Below are 25,134 nucleotides of genomic sequence, written 5' to 3' on the forward strand. Positions count from 1 at the left end.
GAGTGGTGATAATGCTCATGGCAATAACTATGGTGGCGGTGATGATGAAAGTGGTGGCAGTGGGGGTGGAGATGATCATGGTAAGGTGGTGGTGGTGACCTGGTGATGAAAGTGATGATAACAATAGTCATTGCATTAAGATGGGTGGTAGAGTATATCATTAGAGAATTAGAAAAATATGAAATACATCAAAATCTTAGGGGAGAGGTTGAATTTACTATGACAAAAAACTTACATATAAAAGTACTCAAAGTCCATCAAAACCCATGACTTTTAAAATCCTTTAAAATAAATGAAATTTTGAATACATCCTGTTTTTTGTAGACTTACAAAAAGTCATAATTAAATACGACAAGATTTTCATAGACTTTTAAGCAGTCATAAATAGTGTCTATTCAATACAAGTAATTTTTATTGACTCCTTAAAATTCTATATTGAATATACTGGAATTTGAGAGTCAAGCAAAATCCATCCCTAAGAAAATTGTTAGGTCCTAATAGAATTGTCCTTCTGAGTATTTACTATGCAGTCCATTGGACTCCAAAAGTATAAATTTATGTTCTCAAAATCTACATCACCAAAGTAGAACCTCAAAAGAAAAAACTATTTGCAGAAAACTCTGAAACAAAACATGGAAGTAGCTTTGAGCCCAAGGCTTCCTCAAGAAGAGTTTTTCGAGTCCTGACCCGACAATTCTAATGTCAAATACGCAGCACAGAAATAAAATTTTGATTCCATTATCAACTGTAATCGTTCAGTGAATCTCAACATAATTAGTCACTGCTTAATTAACTACACTAACACAGAAAGTGCACCGTTAATCCAAAGCTTGTATGCATCATCCAAGACAAGAAACAAATCCTAAATCTAAAAATCTTTAGCCGGTGGATCTTCTTCGGTAAACAAGGAGAGGCGGACAGCCTTCTTTTGGTGACTGAGACAATGATGGTGGGATGTCAGGCTCTCCCGGGTGAGTTGTGTAACCAAGACGGGAAGCTAAAGTCAAAAGCTCTGAACGTATATGCTGGAATTCAGGATTCTGTATTCTATCCCTCTGTTCTGTTGTCTGTTAAAAATGTGTAATGCGCTCAGTGAGGTTATCGAGATACTTCACCAATGTAACAAGACCAACATTGGTGTGTCTAGAGACTGGTGAATGTGATGATTGCGAAGGCTTCTCTACAATAACCACGTCATCGTCTTCTTCTTCAGACTGTGATGATTGTGGAGGCTTCTCCACAATAATCACATCATCCTCTTCTTCAGACTGCGATGATTGTGGAGGCTTCTTCGCAACTGACTCTTCCCCTTTTGCCCTTCCTTTTTGTTGTTGTCCTCCACCTTCTAGCTCTCTCCATGCATGTCCAATGCTTCGCTCTTGAACAGTGGAATGTGCAGAAAGTAAGAATCGCTGCTCCTCGGATCCTTGGGCCTCTTCCTTATCACCACTTCCTTCTGTCTGTCCTCCAGCTTCTTCCCTTCTGCATGCCTTTTCAATTCTACCTATTTCAACAGGTGGCTGTGAAGTCTGCTGCTCCAAAAGAACTTGAACCTCCTCAATTTCCTTTCCTTCTTGTTGTCCGGAAGATTCTTCCTCTCTCCATGCATGCACATTTCTGCATTGTTCAAGAGGGGGCAGTGCACGCTGCTCCTCAACAACTTGAACCTTCTCGATTTCCATTCCTTTTTGTTGTCTGGAAGATTCTTCCTCGTGCACATTTATGCATCGTTCAAGAGGGGGCGGTGCAGGAAGTAAGAATCGCTGCTCCTCAGATCCATGGGCCTCTTCCTCATCACCACTTCCTTCTGTCTGTCCTCCAACTTCTTCCCTTCTGCATGCATGTTCAATTCTACGTAGTTCAACAGGTGGCTGTGAAGACTGCTGCTCCAAAACAACTTGAACCTCAATTTCCATTCCTTCTTGTTGTCCAGAAGATTCTTTCTCTCTCCATGCATGCACATTTCTGCATTGTTCAAGAGGGGGCAGTGAACGCTCCTCAACAACTTGAACCTCCTCGTTTTCCATTCCTTCTTGTTGTCCGGAAGATTCTTCCTCTCTCCATGCACGTACATTTCTGCATTGTTCAGGAGGGCGCAGTGAACACTGCTCCTCAACAACTTTGGACCTCCTATTCTTCACCCCTTCCTTCTGCGGCCTTCTTGTCAACAGCTTCGACTTCCTCCTCTTCTCTCCTGTTTTTGGTCTTTCCACAGCTTCATTTCTCAATCCATGTCTGATGCCGTGGAACATCAAAATCAAAATCCAAACAGGTGAAACAAGTTGGGACTTAAACCTATATTCAGATTTGTTCATCCATTAATCCATCCAAGAAAATCCATTAACTAATTGACTAACCTCATATTTGTATCCAACTTCTCCACAACCTGATGGACAGAATGCAAAATCATTTTCTTCACCTGTTTCAAGAGCAGAACAGTAAGGCCTCAATAAAAAGAATTCTTTCACATCAGATATTCTCATGTCTCCACCACAACCCTTTGTCCAAACCAGAATTGTTTAACGTTAATGATCGCCTAATTAGGTATTGTCTCTATAAAATACATCTAAGAGAACATGGAAAAGGAAATACTAGTTGAATCAGGCAGACGCTCAGGTAAAAAGGATCTTGAATTGACACCAAAAATGAACCACCCAAATGAGTACAAAAAGTACATAAAAAAGGGGAAGCTCTAGGCACAATGATTGAACAATTGATGCCAACCCAGCGGATAAAGAAAAATCCACCCATAACTCAAATTAGAACGAGTGATGTACAATTTGGTGTGACAAACCAAACGTATATCTACGAAGGACGACATACCTCCAATTTGTCCTCTTTAGCCCTGTGATTTTTTGGAAGTGTGCGGAACTCATCGGTCAACCGAATGCACTCACCAACATTTTCAGGTGAGACAAATTCAAGTGCAACTTTAATGCATGGCTGAGGAGAAAAATGACATTGTCAATATTTATTCAAATCTGATGTATTGAAATGATTCAAATGAACCAATCTGAACAACTTTCTTATTTAACACACAGAGCAAGAGTGCTCGATGAGAGATTTATAAGAATAGAGTTTAGACTTTCAAGAGAGAGCGTGAATGAAAATATCTCAAAGATAATAATCTTTTCTTTCAATTTTAGATGGACAACAAATTTATCACCCTCAAAATTGAAAGAACATCAATTCTGGAATGGGTCTCTTCATAACTCATTAAGAAAGCTCATGAATTGAATAGTAGGCATTGATGGTTTTGCAAGGAAAGAATCATATAATCGATAAAATACTAGTTACCTTCAAGTTTCTCACTTGGTGTGGACATCCTGCAGGAATTAAAACAGCATCTCCAAGTTTCTGGATAAATGTCCACGGTTCAATCCCTGGAAAGATAGCACAAGAATATAAGATTTATAAATTGCAACTCCGACGGACTATAAATTTAAATTGAACTGCACATAAATATATATATTGAAGCAACCATATGCTTCCTTCAGCTTCCTTTTGTGCTGCATTGTCAGATAAAAGGTTTGGTCATGTATGGGATGAATAACCTGCCAAAAAAAAAAAAAAGAAAGTTGGAAACACATTAATATAAACAAAAACATGAGAAAGAAACATGAGAAGGATGGCTTGGAGTCCATGCTATTTAGCTCTCTCATTTTACACAAAAGTGTTTCTCCTTTATGGTGGCACTACCGTCCTGGTCATAGCTCATTTAAGTCGTAGTCCAATACAGTATTTGAGTCCTTGTCTATTCTAGAATCACCATCATGTTTCTTTGTTCGTAGAGAACTTAATCATATAATCAACCGCTGTGAAATAGTTCATACTCATATATGGGTTGTGTCTAGAAATAAAAGCAAGCTGAGATTTCCTTATTGGCTTATTGTCACATTTGTCGAAAGTAGTATCAAGGAAATGTTACGCTGTAAGAGTTAGGGTGCTTATGCGATTGTACTCTTTTATGACTAAGAATGCATACTTTCCCCAATATGGGATGAACCTTCACTCCCCTCTCTGTTACTCCTAGCTCATTAGCTAAACCCCAACAATTCATGAGCAACTGATTACCTGCTGCACTGGACAACAGAAAGTATGCCTGAATTCCTTGCAGTGCTTCTGAAGATAATCGTTCAGCTTAGGAACATCTTCACGCCGGAAAATATCCCATAAAGCACCACCCTCTATATTCTTTTCAGACTTGGAACCCTCTGAAAAACCTTCACCATTCAACCTAGACACACCAGAATCGCCAGACTGGTTACTATCAACATTTTCTTCCACGGTCTGAAAATTTCCAAAAATTTCCCTTCTGTCTAGTTCAATGTGCCTCTTTTTCAACCTTTTCATAGTCTCCATTTGCTTGGGAGTAAGGGGGGCCACTTCAGTAGTATTTGTCAAAATGTTCACCTGAGACAAGTTATTCAGGACAACATATATTGAAGTTACAATATGCAGAAGAGGAGAACAAAAAAGAAAGAACCCTGAGCTTGCAGAATGCTACTAAATTAAAAAATTCACCAAAAAAAGTTTTCAGCAATGATTTCTAACTAAAAAATAAAAATGCAAGAAACAAACATTACAACATATCCAATTGATTGAAATATCAAATATGACTGTAAAACCAATGGTGACGTTTCTATAAATCCTTCACATTTATACTAAATCATATCAGTACTATAACCAACCACCAACCAAAGTACTTCGACAAACCACCAACCATAAGACTCATTTGGGAAGCATAAAACTTCCCCTGGGTGTGGTGTTGAACACCTAAACAACACAGACACTGAAACACACTTCAGGCACGTTACACCAATCACAAATAAAACAGAGCATAGAACAACAAGGGATACAACAGTGGCATGCAATTATGCGGGAGAGTTTTTTGATATTCCTAATGGAATTAATTCTTTTGACATGAAATCTATTAACCTTATAATATTTAAAATACTCCAAAATTGATAATATATCCCCTTGTTGTTTTATTTCCATAATCTTTTCAATGAAGGACATGAAAGGAGTACTTCTTCGGGGGAGTTGAGTAACTCTGAAGAGTGTAGAAATTACTTCTTCAACCGCCGAATCAGGAAGGAAGAAGTGGTTGTAGCTTTGAAAAAGATGAAGCATAGAAAAGCAGTGGGCACATATGATATACTGATCGAAGTGTGGAATGTCTTGGGAGAGACGGGTACAACATGGCTCACAAACCTTTTCAATAAGATTTTGGAAACGAAGAAGGTGCCAAATGAGTGGCGAAAAAGAACTTTGGTGCCTATCTACAAAATAAGGGCGATGTACAAAATTGCATGAACTATAGGGGTATTAAGTTAATGAGTCATACAATGAAGCTATCGAAGAGAGTAAATGAGCATAGACCGAGGCAAGAGACAGGGGTCTTAGACAATCAATTTGGGTTCATGCCAAGGTGCTCAGCCATGGAGGCAATCTATCTCTTACGACGATCGATAGAAAGATATAGAAATATGAAAAAGGATTTGCCCATGGTATTTATAGATTTGGAAAAAACGTATGATAGGGTCCCAAGAGAGATTCTTTGGAGGATTTTAGAGAAGAAAGGAGTACAAGTAGCATATATCCAAGTTATAAAGGATATTTATGATGGAGCAAGGACTACTGTAAGAACTCATGAAAGACAAGTCGAAAGTTTTCCCACAACTGTAGGGCTACATCAAGACTCATCTTTAAGTCTTTACCTTTTTGCATTGGTAATTGATGAGTTAACTGAACATATTCAAGATGATATTCCTTGGTGTATGCTTTTCGCAGACAATATAGTGTTGATAGATGAAACTCAGGTGGGAGTAAATGCGAAGCTTAACCTTTGGTGGAAAGTATTGGAATCTCAAGGACTTTGCCTAAGTAGGTCAAGAACAGAGTATATGGAGTGCAAGTTCAGGGGGAACGAAGGTGCAAATAAGTTAGGGATGAGGATTGGAGATCAAGAAGTACCAAAGAACAAACGCTTTGGCTATCTTGGATCTATCTTGCAAAAGAAGAAGAATTGGGTGGAGACCTCAATCACAAAATGCAAGCTGGATGGATGAAGTGGAAGACTGCATCGGGTGTGTTGTGAAACTGTCATATGCCACTAAAGCTCAAGGGAAAATTTTATAGGACGACAATAAAACCGGCAATGCTTTATGGCATGGAATGTTGGGCGGTGAAGCATCAACATGTACACATAATGAGTGTAGCGGAGATGAGAATGCTTCATTGGATGTGTGGGTACACGAGAAAGGATAAGATTAGGAATGAAGATATACGAGGCAAATTAGGAGTAGCCGAAATTGAAGATAAGATGAGAGAGAATTGGTTAAGGTGATTTGGACATGTGAAATGAACATCTACAAATGCTCCAGTTAGAAGATGCGAGTACAAGACAGAGGCTTAGGGCCAAAGGGGTAAAGGGGTACAGGAAGACCTAGGAAGACTTGCAAACAGACTCTAAGAAAAAGTTTGGACTACTTGGATCTAACAGAAGACATGACACAGAACCGAGCGCAATGGCGTTCTAGGATTCAAATAGCCGACTCCACTTAGTGGGATAAGGCTTTGTTGTTGTATTGTGTCACTATTGTGCCGAACCATTGTCTACAGTGTCTGTGCTTCTCAAAAACTACCAAAATGAAGAATGAAATTCAAGAGACTTGGTATGTATAACATATGATGCACAAGCCAAGAGTTAGAATTCTACAATAAAAAATAAAAATAAAAGAACAAGGACGAGAGTTTAGAATTGGTAACTCAAACATTACAGTCAGCACAAAAGTAAGGAGAACTCTAAGTCATTGTACAACTAGATCCTACTACTCTTGCACTTCATTTTCCAAATTGCTAAATTTTCATCACAGGAAAATTATCCGACAACTAGCCGGACCTCACTGAGATGCCGATTAAACAAGTCCTAGATACAAGTATAAGTATGAAAAACTTCCAAAAAGAGACAGAGAAGCAAACTGCAAACCAGCTTTGTAGATTTTGACTCCAAAATTATGTCCAGGCAGTAAACCGATATGTACTCCAGTGAAGATTCAAACATATACGAAAGGTCAAATGGACCGTGAACACAGCTAGATGCAAACCCAAAGAGGATAAAAATAGCAGTAATGTAGAACAGCCAAACACACCACATCACAGCAATTGTAGTGAAGCTTGGTTGCAGAGTCTCCACGTCCAAGCTCCTGGGAAACACCATAAGCAATATACATCTTCGGCCCCATATCTGGCTTTACACATCCCATAGGCAAATTCACAGCAAGGTTCAAAACGCGTCTGCGGGGGTGAGTATATTCCTTAAATGGCAAGCAACAAATGAACTCAGCACAGTGACGAGGAACGCGCTTCTGACAAGAGTCATCCAGGGATGGATCATTGAGTTTCAGCATCTGAGGCCACATTTGCCTATCAAAACAGCCTTTTGAATATCCAGTAAAAAATTGGCGGATATTGATATCTAGCTGCATTTCATATGACATATATTTTACAAATCAAAATCAAAGGTATCAAACCATCAAGAATAATTACAGCTTTTTGCAGTTCCAAACAAAGACTGATTCTATACTATGAGTGAAAAAAAATGGAAAGATATTTACAATGCCTAATCAATTGCTTGAATAAGAACTCCCTTTCTGCAGTAATCTGTAACAGATTTAGAACTTACATAAGTCTGAACAAAACCCAAAACTCTACGTGATCTAATAAGTAATCGAATCTTCCTAATTTCAGAGTTTGAGGATTAATTTAACTTTCTTTTGTGCTTAATTCTTACTTTTGTACATAATAAATTGTAAGCTTAATTTTTTTTTTTACTCGGTTCATAGTTAATTATACCGAACACCACTCCACCTATATTTGTTGTCTCCTCTTTGATTAATGAGTCACACTACTCTACACTAACATAAAAATATAGACTCTGCCATATGTAGAAACAAAAAAACTTGGAACTGAAGGCTCATGAACAAAGGAACGCTTATTACAAGAATTTATAATTTAAGCCAGTGACCAAAATCTGTGCTTATTCAAACTGTCAAAGCAGTAAAATAAGAACCCAGCAATAGTTCACCACCATAGTTTCCAAACCCCTGCATTGATGACAACCACATATATAGATACTTCTTAGCATTATGTTGTTAGAACTTTAAAAAGTGAAAGAGATTAAAACATCATAACCAGTAGTAAGCAACTGGAAAAACAAGTGCAATTTTTTTTTTTATAAGAACACAAGAGTTAATAAAATAAAGAACCATGTACAAGGTACAAAAGCTTGGTGGACAAATGATACTAACCTCACACCAATCCAAGCAATCAATGACCTTCACTTGATTGACATGCCTATTATTTTTCAGTTTATCATGTCTAGTATGTTTCTGACGACAAGCGCGCCACATGACCAATGGTTCCCAGCTTAAACCTGATGTAGTGTCAAGCACATTGCTCACAATCACAGGCTCACCTCTGATCCAATGACATTGAAAATGCTTAAAATCTTCATGTTGAATATCAGTAGCTCTTGGACAGTACAAATAGTTGTCATCCGATCCCTCTCGAGAAGCTGCTTCCCTTAACTTATTGCTGCTCATGTCAACACCACTGACAGAGTTGCAACATGAACACTTAAGTGCAGAAGTTCCAGCCGCATGCATAAGTTTGTAAGTTTGACCAATTCCTTCAGCTTTCTTCACCAACTCTCTGATGTGATTTTCGGCAAACATGCATCTCAATTCTAGAAAACTATGACCGCAACCATCCATGTTTTCTGGGGGGCAAACAATGCTTCCATCTGAATTTGCTTTCCAGTCATATGTTGACCCTGCATGACACTTGGTGTTAACTTCAGAAGGCAGATCTACAGTATCCCCTTTTCCACCACGCAAATAGTCTAGGCCCTGATTGATATACTTAATAATCACTTCCTCTCTAGCTCCCAGCAGGCGTCCATCTCGAATTTCTCGGCAACAGATGAGGCAAAGATCATATGAGCATAGAGGACAGCTTCTGTGTAAATCAACAATAGAAGTTTTGCAGTTGTTGCTGAAAAAGGAAAACAAAAAGGTCAAATCTGAATGCTTAGTAGGTATACGGAAGAAAATTAATTTAGAAGAGTTACGGTAAAGGCTCCACCAGTATGCACGCTCATCCTCAAGGCAGTCTGAACTTTGTATCTTTAGCTCTGAAATAGAAAGCCCTGTCCATGTGAACATCCAAAAGCAAGTTACAAGAATGCAAAATGTTCCACCAAAATTTTGTATGTTAGGTCTTTCATATAAAGGGTAACAAACTCATGCTTATCACATCTTCTGTGAACTGGTAAGACAATTTCACATGTTTCTCCATGGGAAACAGATCCATCCAAGATTCAACAGTGGCCTCAACTAACAAAATCGGAATGACAAAAATGAATGTAATGTACTGAAAACTAAAACATATAGCTACTTATATGTGCACGAGCGTGTGACAAGGTCCTTTTCACCAGAAAGTTCTTCACACAAAGGCATCTTCTAATCATACACTCCTCAGCCAAAAAAAAAATTCTTCGTTGCAGTCTTCTGAAAACAAAGTTATAACCATGTCCTTTTCAAAATATTAGATAAGATTGGGAAGCTTTGAAAATCTTTTGGGTGGAGTTATAAAGGGGCACAATTAGAAAAATAGAAAAACCTTGAATTCCATTTATGTCCCCAACAAACAATATTGCAATTTGCAAATAAGACTCAAGTCAATTCATTTTTATGCACAAAAACCAAACTTTTTCTCCAATTTTCTTGCAACATGATCTAGTGGCCTAGAATTTGTAAACAAATTTCTTGAAACGTCAACAATGTTAGCATATCAGACTATTGGAAAAATACTTTCAATCAAATCCTTGACACTTTTCAAATTCTGCTTTTCTGGGTTTGTTTCAGAAGATTCAAAGAACATAAATAGACACTAGCTGCCTAAATAATTCCAGCCACCTTAAACAGTCATTAAGTGAGCAGCTGAACTGCAATCATATTTCAATAGTAAGTTTCAATATTTTACTAAGAGCGTCTGTGCTTTTGACAGTTTTTTGAGATTCTTGTTTATGAATTCCTTGGCTCCAACAGTTTTAGAGAAAATTCCAGTCCCTGTATCTGCATCATCAACCCACTCCATCAAAGGAGTTGCAGGTTAATGAGTTTAAACACCTATCTGACAAAGAGAGAATATACCTTGTCTTGTAGCCTCCATTTCCATCTCGGTCATTTGTTCATCATTAATCCTTTTCAAGAATGGAAGCAATGTTTGAACCAAATACATAGAGTGCTCAACCCTTTCATCTTCGGAAATGTTGAATTCAAGGTTCCTCGAATACTACATAAAAAACCATAAAATTTTATCAAACTTCCTCTTAAGTAATGAACAAGGAAAAATCCAGGAGACGTCCAGCGAAGGTAAACTAACCTGAGAAGGTTTATGTAAGCATACTGTGCAATTGCAATTGTGACGGCATACAGGACAAGCCTCAGCAATGGCATCCTCTGACATTTGAGGATACCTACATAAAACAAAATTTTGATAATACAAAGTAGTCATAAAAACTAAGTAAAAAGTTCATTTAATTGCAATATTTGGAGTCCTAGAACCACACGTAGAAAGTTGATTTTAAAATGTTTATCAACACTGAGCAAATTCCCGGAAGTCCATATATGTTGCTTGACTTCATAATAAATGAAGGTAAAACAAATGGATTAAGAATTACAAATCAGAATGAATTAGCGATCCAGCTAAGCACCTTACATGTTTCGACAAACAACATTTCAAGATACATGTACTGGATTGTACCAAGACAAAGCCACTTCAAACTATTGTGGCTAGTCAATAAGATTAATTCAAACAATCCAACATCCTTCACAAGTTAGAATCAGAAAGACTGAGCAAATAGATGGTTACCAAGATTGTATGCAAGGGATACAAAACCGCTTTCTTTTACACAATCTGCACCGAACAACCCTACCCTTGTCATTCCTCAGACATTGATGGCAAGACAAAGACATCTCCTGAACAAACTGTTAGAGATCCAAAATCAGATATTACATAATCACACATAAAAAATAAAAAAAAGGAACAATCACAAACAGAGAATTACAAATATCATACTTTTGAACTCTGCTTATTTACGCATTCTGCACTCACAGACTTCTCGACTCCCCTTGCAGACCCCTTGACTTTCTCACTTGTACTGCGTTCCTCACCCGAAGCTCCATGAAATTCCTCACCACCAATACCACTACCCCCTTGTCCTTCACCTTCTTTCAAATCCAACACACCAACCCCACAATCTTCCTCGTTCCCCGGACCCACTGTAGGACCCCATTTCTCACCATTCCGAGCCCCATTTGCACTACTGGTTCGGGCATTTTTGCTTCCTCCGCCACCACCTTGCACATCTTTCTCAGCCACCAAATATCTGGCCCTCCTCCTCCACGACCCGCCATGTTTCTTCAAAGTTGGAGCTACCCAATCATCTTTACCCGCCAAATCTCTGCCACTCTTCCTACCACGCTTCCTCCCTTTTTTTCCATCACTTTGAATTCCCTGAAATGCCTCACCTTTCTCCGAACCACCGCCATTTCCCCCCAAGCTTGTTTCTGGGTTTTTCCCCATCACTCTCAGCTCGCCTACAGCTTCCGACTCTTGCCTCTTCGAAGAAAACTGAGCAATGGGTTGTGTACGGAAGGGTTTTTCTCCAAAGGAAAGTTGAAAACCTTTGGGCATAGATCAACAAGGCTAACGCTTGAAGTTTGAGAGCTCCTACCGTCGTCGGCCACTGTCGTCAGCTATGTGTAACCACCATGAGGAAGAACATTGCACTGAAAAGCTTTTGTCCTCTAGTTCTCGGCTCCACTGCACCACCATAAACCCTACTCACAGAGTCGGTCACACTGTTGAAGCTTTTTCTGCAATGAAAGCTTGTGCCGTACTCCAAGTTTTTCATCCCCTATTTTCTTTTTCTTGTCTTTTTTGTTTTTATAGAAATTTGTAAGATAATTATTTTTCAAATTTTCAATTCTTGAAACTTGAAATGATTATTTTTCAGCAGTATACTGAATGTCGTCAATATCTAATTACCGTCTTTAATCATTTACGGTAATGTGATTGATATGTAATTTTCATGATTTAGTAATTTTTTATTTATAAATAATCAGTTTTGTTGTAAGTATAATTTACTGAATAATTATAAAGGCTAAAGAGAGGAGGTGTGTCATAGAGAGAGAAAAAGAGATATGTAATTGTGAAATGTTTGTGCCTTTATTTAAGGAAAACTAACAAAAAGTAAAAAAAAAAAACTTTAATTTTAATGAAACATAACAAATAAAAATGTAATTAATAGTACCAAGGAAATGTAAAAATATGGTTTTTCGTTAAAAGTGAACAATACCGGGAGTGTTTCATTAAAACTCCCCTTTATTTATAGTAATAGTGAAGGTTAAATCTTTAATCTAATAGGATTATAACTCTAATATGATAATTTTAACCCTAGAGAATATTTCAAGATATCCTTAAATACACTAGGATTTACACAATCACATTACTTATCTAGTAGGACTGCAACACTCCCCCTTGAGTGTGTAAATACTCAAACAAATGGCGCATCAGGTCTTCAGCAATGAACTAAGTACGGTTGATGAAGTTGTCAACACAATAAGCGAATGCGAGTCTCTCAAATTAACGAAAAAATGCATAAAAGGTAAAATTCACAAAACTTCGCTATGATAAAACCCAAGGTGGAAGTAAAACCATAGGGAAGGTTAAATCTTTACCCTAATAAGATTACAACTCTAATATGATAATATTTAATCCCAAAGAATATTTCAATATATCTCTAAATACATTAAAATTTACACAATCACATTCCTAATCTCATAGAACTGCACAAGTTTTATTATTTTATCTTTTGAAAGCTTCCGTTTATTCAGATTTCACTGCGCAAATAATTAACTCACTTACTTCCCTTTTGTTTGGTTGTCTCAAGTTGTGAGGCAGTTGAAAAAATTGGGATAGACATAAATGAAGAGTGAATGAATGCGTGATGGAAAACCTATCACCGTACGACATGGTGTTACAAAGTAATGTATTTTAATATGAATGAATTAATAATAATTTCATATTATGACAGTTACACCGAAAAATTTCGTCCCTCTAATTTTGCCTATTTTCTCTTCACACATTAGTTGTGGCTTGTTGTCTTGTTATTTTGAAAGTAACCAAAATCATCCTCACACATCTAGTTAATTGATTATGAACCTTTTAATTACAAATGATAGTAGAAAGTAAGGAGGCACAAGAAAAACAATGTCAGTGAAAAGATAATAAGCCATTTTATAACTATATTTTACACCTTTCAGAATGGAGGTGATTTTTAAAATCGACCATGAGATTTTAATTTTTTTCACATTGTAGCTTAAGGTTTTAAAAATTGTATCAATTTGCACGTTTTACCTCTTTGAACATCTAATCATCCATTAAATTGATGTGTTTTTGTTTAATATGGTGGAAATGTGTCTCATATGTTAGCCTATATAAGAATCTCAAGCTCACCATGTCATTAATTTAATGAATCATCGTACAATCAATCAGACCAAGGGCACAAATTTAAACAATCGTACAATCAATCAGACCAAGGGCATAAATTTAAACAATCTGAATACTTTAGTGAGCAATATGAGAAAATTAAAACTTTATAATTCATTTTAAAAATCAGCCCAAACCTGGTGGGTGTAAAATGAAGTCAAACCAAAAATTTATATGAAAGTCAATTTTTAGTTTTCTAAAGCAATTGTAATTATTGAGATCTATAGTTAAGGAATCATAAAATGGCTCCTTCCATTTGTTTTACACAATTCCCATGGCCAGTATCTTCAAGTTAATAAAAAGGGAAATTGTAGGAATGGTTTTTCAACTTTAACTTAATTGGAGTAAAGGTTTCTCAACTAAAAATATGTGACCGTTGGTCCCTTAACTCGTCTAAACGTGCACTTATGGTCATTTTTGTCAAATCCATTAAAACTTCCATCAAAATGAGTGAGACGAATGAAAGGGGCAAATATGGAGAAATGATCCCTCAACTTTAACTCAATTGTAACAATGATCCTTCCAACATGACTCATTTTGACGAAATTCATATGGTGTTGATGAAAATGATCATAACTGCACATTTTGATAAGTTAGGAGACCAATGGTCACAAATTTTTAGTTGAGTGACCATCCTCCAATTAGGTTAATGTTGAGGGACCATTTGTATAATTTTCTATAATAAAAACGGTTTATAATGGCAGTTTCTAGCAACATTCCAAATAATAGGCTTCACTAATTTAGATGTTGAATTCAATACCTAATTATTTTGTATGGCTTACACCCAAATCTCCCGCCCTTTAGAGTATGGAAAGAAAGAAAGGAAAAAAAAAAGAAGATGGTTTTCTATTCGTCAATTGCAAATCTAGAGATCTTTCCCATGATGTGATATTTTGTTTGATTACTCGGACGACGGTGTTTCCATATGTTGTACTTTGAAAATGTAGTTAGATCAGTAGAGAATAAAGAACCAGGGCGTTGCAAGTTGGACCTCCTCGCCTTCTTCTCTTCTGTCTTCATGTGCTCCAGCTCCTTCCTTCCTCCATACACAAGTGACACAACCAATGATGTTGTTCAGAAGGGGGTGGGGATGGGGAAGGCGGCTGCTCAAAAACTTGTGCATCCTCCTCTTCTCCCCTTCCATCTTCCTGTTCTCCGGCTCTTTCCTCTCTCCAAGAAAGGGCAATGTCATGTACTTCAACAGGGGGCAGGGAAGGTCGCTGCTCAAGAACTTCGGCATCCTCTTCTTCCTCGCTTCCTTCTTGTTGTCCTACAGTTCCTTCCTCTATGCATTCATTACCAATGGAAGTTAGTTCATCAAGGGGTGGTGAAGGTGTTTGCTCAAAAACTTGGACCACTTTATCTTCTGAATGCTGCTACTCGACAACTTGTACCTCCTCTTTTTCCATTCCATCTTGCCTTCCTCCATCTTCTTCCTCTCTCGATTCACACCCAATGCTATATCGTTCAACGGGAAGCTGTGAAGTTTGCTCATCAACAGCTTCAACGACCTCCTCTCTGTTTCTCTCTCTACAAAATGAGAAATGAGGGTTTAAATTTTTGGGTAACCTAGTTATATAGAAGCAATTTGGTAATTGTAAGTGTAGGATTTATCTTATGTGATAAATAAATATCAAAGGATATTCCACCCACATGAGTATATTAACCTCCTAATTATCTATGTGATAATTAGATGAAAATCAAGAAATATTCATATTAGAATATACTTGGGATTTTCATGGGATTTTTCAATCTTTGTACACTCTTCCCATCCACTATATAAATGAGGCTTTGGGGAAGAGAGAAACAATATAAGAAACACAAGCTTTTCCATAGTTCAAATATTATAGTTAGGTCTTTAGAGCTATCACTTTAGGTTCTAGGTCTTGGGAGGTGAAAACCAAGGGGCAACTCGATATACAGTAGCCAACCTGACGACCTGTGAGGTTCTAGACGTGCACGGAGGGTCAGAGCAATTGTTCGTGTTTGGAGGAGCATGTTGAGATTCGAACTTCCGCATAAAAGGTACACACGTCGTTTCGAATTTATTTATAGTCTTCCAACAGTAAGTTTTAGAAAAATTCTATTTCTGTCATATTGTTGGACTTTTCAAGAAGACGGGTCATTTTGGCAATTTCCTAAAAAAAATTCAAATTTATATTATGACACTTGGGTTTATCAACCCATGTTTCCGGCACATTGAAAAATTTCTCCTTTGCTTGAAAAGATGTTTTCAAGTGCCGGATACTCCACATGTCATAATATTAGAGAAGGATATGATGATATATTTTTTTCGTGTTTCTCCACTTGTATTATGATACGTGACACTTTGAAAATTTTCTTATTTTGCATTTCTTAAAAGTCTATTCAATTTGCAAGTGGTAAATTGTTCTAGAGCATTGTTTTTTATTTTATTTTATTTTTTTTAAATTTTATTATTATTATTATTTAAGAACCTGTTCGGGATTTAAACACTCCATTCACTTAGGATAGTTTAAAATATTTTTGTTGAATTACAATTTTGGACTTAATGATTTGCACTGTCCTTTGATACAAGTGATGTTGGATAGGGGAAAATTGAACTCGAATGCCAACCGTTAAGTAGGGGCAAATCGAACTCGGGTGCAACGATGAAGTAGGAAAAAAATGAATTCAGATGTAAGGTGAATTAATGCTTTTAACTAATTAAACTACAAATTCCTTACATTTATAATGACCTTCACCTCGAATTATGGCTTATTTGTTTCACATGTGGGGCCTTTTCAAATAAAATGTTCATGCTCATTTAGGCCATTACAAGTTTTTTCCTCTACTATCACAAAGAACGCATGAATAAGACTAAGATCATCTCCAATAGTAATCTAAAACCTAAAAATATTTAGCCCAGAAAATTTAGGTTTTAGTCCAAAAACAATTTTTCTACTCCAACCCTTCTGGTCTAAAATTTTAGCCTCAGATTATCAAAGAATGAATTAAGGCTTTTTTTTTTCTAAATTAACTTTAAAAAAAAAAAATGTAGACTATCCTAAATTAATTTTATGAACATTTTAATCTAAAAATATTTAAATTCTGATAAATTTTGAAAAATCACTAAATCAATACATAAAAATCATGATAAACCACATAAACTTAATACCAACGACATTTAATAAACCACATAAACTTAAAAAATAAAAAAGACAATTAATAAACCACATAAACTTAATACAATCGAAAACTCATGGACTACATAAACTTAATAATGATATCCACCATCTTGATTTGGTGATGGACTTGGGTGATAGTCTTGAGATGAATCATCATCTTTAATTATACTCCTTGTGGCATTCCTTCGTAAAATTTCCTTTTGCTTACCACGTAAGTATCTCTTCCTCTCTAGAGTGTATTTGTCGAGGTCCTCCATTATCAGATTAGTTTCGTACCTTTCTTGCTCCCTATCCCCTTCTTCCTTCATGGCCAAAAGCATTTGGGCCGATTCTTCTTGCCGACGGCACTGGTTTTCGTTCATTATTGCCATTTCGCTAGCAAATTGGGCACGTGTCGGATCTTGGGACTTCCCTTTTCTATTTGCTTCCTTTTGCTTATCTCTACCCGGGGCCTTACAAAAGAAGAAGTTGGGGTCATTTGTTTGACACCTTCATTGTCGGCAAAATTCACACCTTCATTAACATCATTTGGGGGTGGGGCTTCACTATGAAATAATCTTCCACATTGTTGGTTCACATCAGTTCCCCACCTTGGACAATCCTTGAGGATGTTCCAAGCATGATGCAACTTAAAAGCTTGATTTTTTGGTGTAGTTCTTGTCTTGTAAATTGTCATTACTTTGTCACCCTATGCAACAAATACATAAAAACAATTAGTTGCAAAATACTATTATGTACATGACAACTAAAATATCAACAAATAAACTCATAATTTCTGAGGCGCCCCTTCCACTAGGCATGTCAAGCATGGCTCTCTCCAAGCTTCCCTTCCACAAAGTGCACGCTTTGTTGATAATCTTCCACCGATCATAAACACCACCAACTTCCCTTTGACCGGCGTTGGAGTTTTCATGGAACTTATCAATGATTTTACCCCACAAAACCTTTCTTTTTTGTTCATGCCGACGGCACCATCTTCGCTAACAGAAATTCATGCCAAACATAAAGCAATATCTTCATCAAATGTCCAATTACGACCTCTAACATGCTCTTTTGCCATCTTGAAAAATTTGGAAATGAGAAGAAATGGTAGAAAGAAAAATTGGAAGAATTGTAAGAGAAAAGTGAGTTTTGTGTGGATGTTTGAACAAATACATAGGTATTTATAGAGTTTTTGGTTGAATTTTAAGTTAAATAATTGTTTTAAATTATTTTAGCCATTGGATTTAAATTTGGACCGTTAGATCTTTTTTTTTACCGTTAGATTTGATTATATTCGATCTAAGCCGTTAGATTCAATAAATATATAAATATAAAACTAAAAAAAAATAATTTGAACCTGGACCGTTGGATTAACCAACTGCCCATTTAAATTCAGCCATTGGATTGAAAAAAAGTAGCCGTTGGGCTACATAATTGGTTGACACCCAAGAGACAACCCCACATGGGTGGGCCCGACTTATATCCATCTCTGGCGCGTGCAGGGATGATTTCACTGTGTGGGCGATTGGAAGCTGGGCAGTGGGCTTCAAAGCCCTTGTTTCAGTCTCTGTTGGTGGGACCTATTTTGCTTTGTAGCCTAAAATTGGGTTGGTATTTGGCCTCAGAATAAATTTTAGGTTTTAGGTTAATTTTAGATCATGGGTTGAGTGGATTTTTTTTTTTGGGGCCCCGGGGGGGGGGTGGTGGTGGGGTTGGTGGGGGGTGAAAGGTAAATTTTAGGTTTTAGGTCATTGTTGGAGAAGGTCTAATGGTTCTATATTTGAAAATATTTATTCCATCATTTGGTTCACATAAGTATCTAGATCCGTAAGCAAACGAACACTAATATGCGAGATGATATATATAAATCTCTAAGGAAGGGTTTTTCTCCAATACACAACAAAATTATACCATAAGTTGTTGAAAATATTTATTTCATTGGTTCACATAAGTATTTTAATCCGTGAACCAAATGGACCCTAACCTGTGAGATGATATATTTAAATTTTGAACAAAGATTTTACCTCAATACACAACAAAATCAGTGCACATATTGAATAAGAACCGTTTGATTAATTAATCTAACGATTCTTATTCAGTTGTGCAAATTAAATGTGCAGTTTTGATGTGCACTACATAAACCTTTTTTTGGACTAATGCATGTCTGCTCAACCCCAATTTATCTTTTTACACTTTTGCTGCAATTTTTAGCGCTGTCACAACCAGCTTATTCCATCTCCAGCATTCCTTTCGTTAAATTTCCCTGACACATGATAAGGTGCAATAGATACATCTCTGTCAATGCAACTAACGAACCGAAACAAAACATGATGAAAAATTATTTATTCACACTTCAGCAAAAGGATTAGCAAACAAATATCCACTCTTAAAACTTTTAAAAATAAATTAAAACCGACTATAATCGAAACCAATCAAAACCCTCCACTGAAAAAATCCAACCACATCATTCATGTGTATGAGACTTCACATGAACGCAAGACAATCAGATGTTTATGAAAGCTTGACATTAGAATCAGATATGGCATGCACGAGAACTTCGGCGTCCTCCTCTTCTCCCTGCTGTGTGAATTCTGATATACATGAACGGTCAATGTTGTGTACTCCAACCGGGGGCAGAGAAGTCTGCCACTCAAGAACTTCGGCATCCTCTTCTTCTCCCTGCTGTGTGAATTCTGATATACATGAACGGTCAATGTTGTGTACTCCAACAGGGGGTAGAGAAGTCTGCCACTCAAGAACTTCGGCATCCTCTTCTTCTCCCTGCTGGGCTACAGTTCCTTGTCTCCATGCATGTCCAATGCTATGTAGTTCGACAGGGGACGGGGAAGGCTGCTGCTCGAGAACTTCAGCATCCTCCTCATCTCCCTGTTATTCTGCGTTTCCTTTTTCTCTCCTTCCATGATCATTGGATTGCAGTCCAGTGAGGGTCGCTGAAGGCGTATGCTCAAAAACTTGGAGCATTTCGTCCTCACCCCTTAATTCTTGCTGAAACCTAAAAAACAAAATTCAAACAGGAAAATCCAATAAAACAAATAAGAACACGCCGTTTGCAAATTGATCCATCAATTTATGGATCATTGCAATATTACTTCCTACTTCAACTGGACCTTTGCATGTCTGTATATGACTGTACTAGTGTTTCTTATTTATTTATTTATTTATTTTTTTTTTTATTTATTTATTTTTTTTATTTTTGAAACTAGTGTCTCCGAATCTTTGACCCGACTAATCACTAGGCCCCCTGCCTGACCCCACAACATTTAGGAAGCTAGAAACTCTAGCAATTGCTAGGTGGGTACCTTAAGAGGTGTCGAACCCCAGACCTCTTGGTAGCAAACCAAGGGCCTGACCATTAGACTAAACACTCTTAGGTCTTATTTTAAGCACTAATTGGTGTCGCTCGGTGTCTCTAAATCAAGAAATTACTTTCGGTTCATAATACTCGATGAGATCAAACAAAACAACCTTTTGAATTGTTATATGTAGCGATTCCAACCCAATGTACGCATTCATAAATCGTGATATCAACAAAGGATCGAAAAAGGAAAAAAAAAAGGATGGTCCTGTCATGTCTTGTTTTCAATGCCACAGCTTTTAAGGCATAAAAACAAAATGGCAGGCTACACCGCTGCAGCCATGCATTGGCTCATGAGGCACAAACTTAATGAGACCATGAATCGAATGTTCAATAAGAAGTCTAAGAGCACCAAGCCGTAAGATACTAAGAAAGATTTGCAATTTCTAAACTGCAAATCTTCTAGTAAGTGACTAACCTCGCATTCTCATCCAAAATTGCCACAGCCTGACTCACAGCATGAACAATCATTTTCTTCACCTGTTTCCAATCAAGCAAAATAAGAAGCCTTGTATAACATACAATATTTCATTAATTTCCGTTACCCACCATAATATCCTGACACAATTGTTGTACAGTTTATAATCGCCTAATTGCATGACCTTTGCATAATACTGCTACAAAACACGCGAAAAATATAGCTAATGTGCAGATACCGGAGAGAATGAAAATGCAAACAATTGGCCACATTTCAAATTATACGCACATACGCAAGAGTGCTCAAGTGCTAACAAGTTAATAACTTAATACAGCGAGGGCGCTAACCACGAGCCTGGCCCACTCCGGAAACCATTGATATTTTAGACCTTCATTCAAAGATCATCCTTACTAAAATCCATCCAAATTAGAAGTCATTTGACCATTTGATTATGGTCGTTAATATTTCATTGTGTTTTCGACAACATTGTGTTTCTGTATTTTTTTCTTTGTCACAATTAAATATTGAAACGCTTTCTGATTTGGACGAATTTTTGTAAGGATGATATATGATTGAAGATCTAATATAAGAAAATATTGTGGAGTGAGCCAGACCTTGAACAAACATCTTGAACCGCTAGATAAGGACAAAGCCACTCATAACTAAAAAGACAATGAGTGATGTACAAGTTGGTCTGTTGACAACTTAAGTCATGCTTACAATATCATATAACCACATTGGAATTCAAGATTCTCATACCTGCAACTTGTCCTCACTAGCTATATGATCTTGTGGAAGTGCACGGAATTCCTCCATCAAACGCAAGCACTCACCAACATTTTCAGGTGAGACAAATTCAACTGCAACTTTGATGCATGACTGGACAAACAGAAGATGTATTATTAACTGTTTAAGCTCTACGTATAATTTAATTGATGTATGAAAAACATCCGATTTCGTGTTTCAGAGCAAGAAAGTCTCTCATTGATCATCATACATTTGCCTTCTGAGAGGATGTGTTGACTACCCAAGGAAAAGTAAACATGAAAGGAAATATCTATTTGTAATACAAGTTACCTTCAAGTTTCTCACTTGAAGTGGACAACCTGCGGGAATAAATACCGCATCTCCAAGTTTCTGAACAAACGTCCACGGTTCAATTCCTATTAGAAAGCATAAAGACATAAGATGTATAATTTGAATCCAGGCCAATTATAAATTTCGGGCCAAACTCCAACTACACATAAATATATAATGAACTAACCATATTCCTCCTTAAGCTTCCTCTTGTGCGCCCGAGTCAGATAAAAGGTCTGATCATGTATGGGATGAATAACCTATACCAGCAAAAGAAACAATATATGAAGAAAATTAAAAACTAAAAAAAAAAAAAAAAAAGTAAAAAGCATGCTAATTTTTTTCTATTTTGTCTTGTACGTCAATAACTTCTTCAAATATTACGACAATTGGGTATTTCTTATAATACATCAGTCTAATGTGGGCCACGAGACAGATATCTACATGCCAACATAAAAGGAAATGCTGAGTGTAAGTGTTAGGGGTGCTTTACCTGCTGCAACAGAGAACAGTATGTGTGCCTGAATTCCTTGAAGTGCTTCTGGAGATACTCCTGCAACTTTGGAACATCTTGTCGGCGAAAAATGTCCCACAGAGCACCACCCTCAACGTCAGTATCGCCATTCAGGAACACAACTGGATCAGTTTGTTCTTGAAAAGCTTCATCCGTGTTTTGATTGTCAACTTCAAAACAAAATTCTTTATCATTTGCATAGTTGCCACATGACCCATGGCCAGCCTTGTTAGTATCAACCTTGTCATCCGAAGTCTCAGAATTTCCAGAAATTTCCGTCCTGTCTTGTTCAGTGTGCTTTTTCTTCAACCTTTCTATATTAACAATTTGCTCAGGAGTACAGGTCACTTCAGTAGTATGCATCAAAATATTCACCTGAAACAGATTATTCATGATATCACATTACAAATATGCAGAAAAGGAAAAAGAGAAAACTTAAGTTTACAAAAAGCAAGAACTAATTAAAATATGCAACAATGACCAGAAGATAAAAATGTAAGAATTTGGAAACAACATAAATTCAAGCGATCGAACTGTCCCCATAAGTATCTGAAGTGTCATTCGGTAAGCTTTAGAAATAGAAGACTTAATTATGAATAGTACAATTGGCAGAACTCTCAGGAAAAATGAAAAAGAGCCAAACACACCACATCACATGAGTTGCAGTGAAGCTTGGTTACAGAATCTCCACGACCAAGCTCCTGGGAAATACCATAAGCTATGTACGTCTTTGGTCCCATGACTGGCTTCACGCATTCTGTAGGCAATTTGACAGCAAGGTTCAAAAAGCCAAGGTAAGGATGAGTATATTCCTTAAATGGCAAGCAACAAATGAACTCAGCACAGTGACGAGGAGGTGGTCCTGGCAAGAATCATCCAGGGATCGATCATTGAGTTTCAACATCTGAGGCCACATTTCCCTATCAAACATACCCTTCAAATATCCATTAAAAAAATGGTGGATGTTGATATCTACCTGCGTTTCATCACATATCGAAATCAGACCATCAACAGCAATTTCACATTCTAATTTTAATAGTCAGAGTAATTACAATATCAGGTTGTGTAGGGGAAAAAAGGGAAAAAAATGAAGAGTCTAGTAAGTCATGCATATATATTGAATTCACTAACCAGCCTTGTTAATGAAATATATTATTTCACAGAATCTAGATTTGGTTGGTTTCTACAAACTGAAAAAGTTTCCTGTCACCTTCGTTTCGTTTGTGTAATCATTGTTCACATTCCAAAAATTGAAATACAGAAACTGAAAATTTCCAGCAAATATTTGGTACAATTTTGGTTAGTGTATAATTGTACTGAAATTTAACAATTAATTACCAGACGACATATGTATGTATATTATACAAACACATAATCCTGCCTAAAATGTACACAGAGGATAGTATCATGTTAGTGTTGACATCAATACTAAACCTGTCACAAAAAGAAACTTTTGCGATCACAACATCCACCTGAACTGACCAGACCGGTACATATATTTCTTCTTAACATTCTCTCGTGAGAGCTTTAAAAAGTGGAACAAAATAAGAAAATCATAACGACCAAAAGTAGTAATCAATTGAAGACAAATTACAAACAGTACTGAGCAATTCAAAGTCAGAATAACGGACCTGACACCATGTTGAATAAGAAGAGTATCCAAGATAACTCTAATGATCCCAAGAAGAAGAAAATAGAACACACTCTTAAAGAAAGCTCACAAAACAAACTAATTAGCAAAGCTTTTCTTATTTAGCTCTAGGCTTTGTTTTTTTTCTTGGATGATTTACAATGCTTGAGAACTTAGGTATTTATAGCAAACCAAATGATTAAACTAAGATTATTTATTACCACACAAAACACATTAATTGCACCTAATAATTTTTATTCAACCATACCTAACATTGACTAACTTTCCTTGCCTAACTTTGACATTGATTTTCAACACTCCCCCTCAATGTCAGCTCTCATTCTTTGCACTGTGCTGAGCAGACAGCGAAAATTTTCGAGCTTGCCTGTACTTAAACTTTTTGTGAACAAGTCCGCAACTTGATCATTCGTCTTGACTTGTCTCATCTCAATTTCTTCTTGTAGAACCTTTTCTCTGATAAAGTGGTAGTGCACTTCCACATGTTTAGTTCTTGCATGAAAGACTGGATTTTCTGCCAAGCGAATGGCTGATTGGTTATCACAGTACAATGGTACTGGATAATCTACTGGTTGATGTAGATCACTCATCAGCTGTACTAGCCATGCATTCTCTTGAGCTGCCATTGCTGCTGCTCTATACTCTGCTTCTGTGGTTGACAAAGATACCGTTGGCTGTCTCTTGCTACACCAAGAGATGGTTCCAGAACCAAGCTTAAACACATACCCAGTTGTTGATCTCCTGGTGTCATGATCTCCCGCATAGTCAGCATCACAGTAACCAACTAACTTGCAGTCTTCACCTTTCTTGTACAAAAGACCATAGTCAATTGTACTCTTCACATATCTCAGTATTCGTCGAACTGCTTCCAAGTGAGGCTTCTTTGGATTTTGCATGTACCGACTCATCACACCAACTGCATAAGAAATGTCAGGTCGAGTCAAGGTTAAGTAGATCAGACTACCTACCAATTGTCGATACATCGTCGCATCTTCCAAACCTTTTCCTTCATGTGCACTCATTTTGACATTTGGCTCCATCGGCGTAGAGATCAGCTTGCATTCGAGCATTCCGAACCTCTTCAATAAATCTTTGGAATACTTCTGTTGACAGAGAAATATTCCTCCTTGTGTGCGATCAACCTCTAGACCAAGGAAATGCTTGAGTTGACCAAGTTCCTTCATCTGGAAACGGACTGATAAATTCTCCTTCGTCCGAAGAATTTCTGCCTCATCATCACCAGTTATGATCAAGTCATCCACATACACTAGCACGATAGCTAGCTTTCCTTCATTAGTTTTGACAAACAAGCTGGAATCTGCATGCGCCACTGAGTAACCACTTTGCGTTAGA

General features: G+C 37.1%; 1 protein-coding gene and 2 pseudogenes across 1 annotated transcript; all 3 read right to left on the reverse strand.

The window, feature by feature from the left end:
• Positions 1 to 687: 687 nt before the first annotated feature.
• Positions 688 to 11,975, reverse strand: LOC137735285 (lysine-specific demethylase JMJ25-like; annotated as a pseudogene).
• A 2,661-nt stretch (positions 11,976 to 14,636) lies between these two features.
• On the reverse strand, positions 14,637 to 17,137 carry LOC137734220 (uncharacterized). Its single transcript, XM_068473520.1, has 3 exons — positions 17,043 to 17,137; positions 15,015 to 15,150; positions 14,637 to 14,903 (listed from the first exon to the last, which is right to left on the reverse strand). The coding sequence occupies exons 1-3, from the start codon at positions 17,135 to 17,137 to the stop codon at positions 14,637 to 14,639; spliced, it is 498 nt and encodes a 165-aa protein (XP_068329621.1).
• A 2,122-nt stretch (positions 17,138 to 19,259) lies between these two features.
• The window catches only part of LOC137734221 (lysine-specific demethylase JMJ26-like), an 11,563-nt pseudogene continuing 5,688 nt past the window's right edge, over positions 19,260 to 25,134 (reverse strand).

This window comes from Pyrus communis, chromosome 5 (assembly GCF_963583255.1).
Source record: "Pyrus communis chromosome 5, drPyrComm1.1, whole genome shotgun sequence".
NCBI lineage: Eukaryota > Viridiplantae > Streptophyta > Magnoliopsida > Rosales > Rosaceae > Pyrus > Pyrus communis.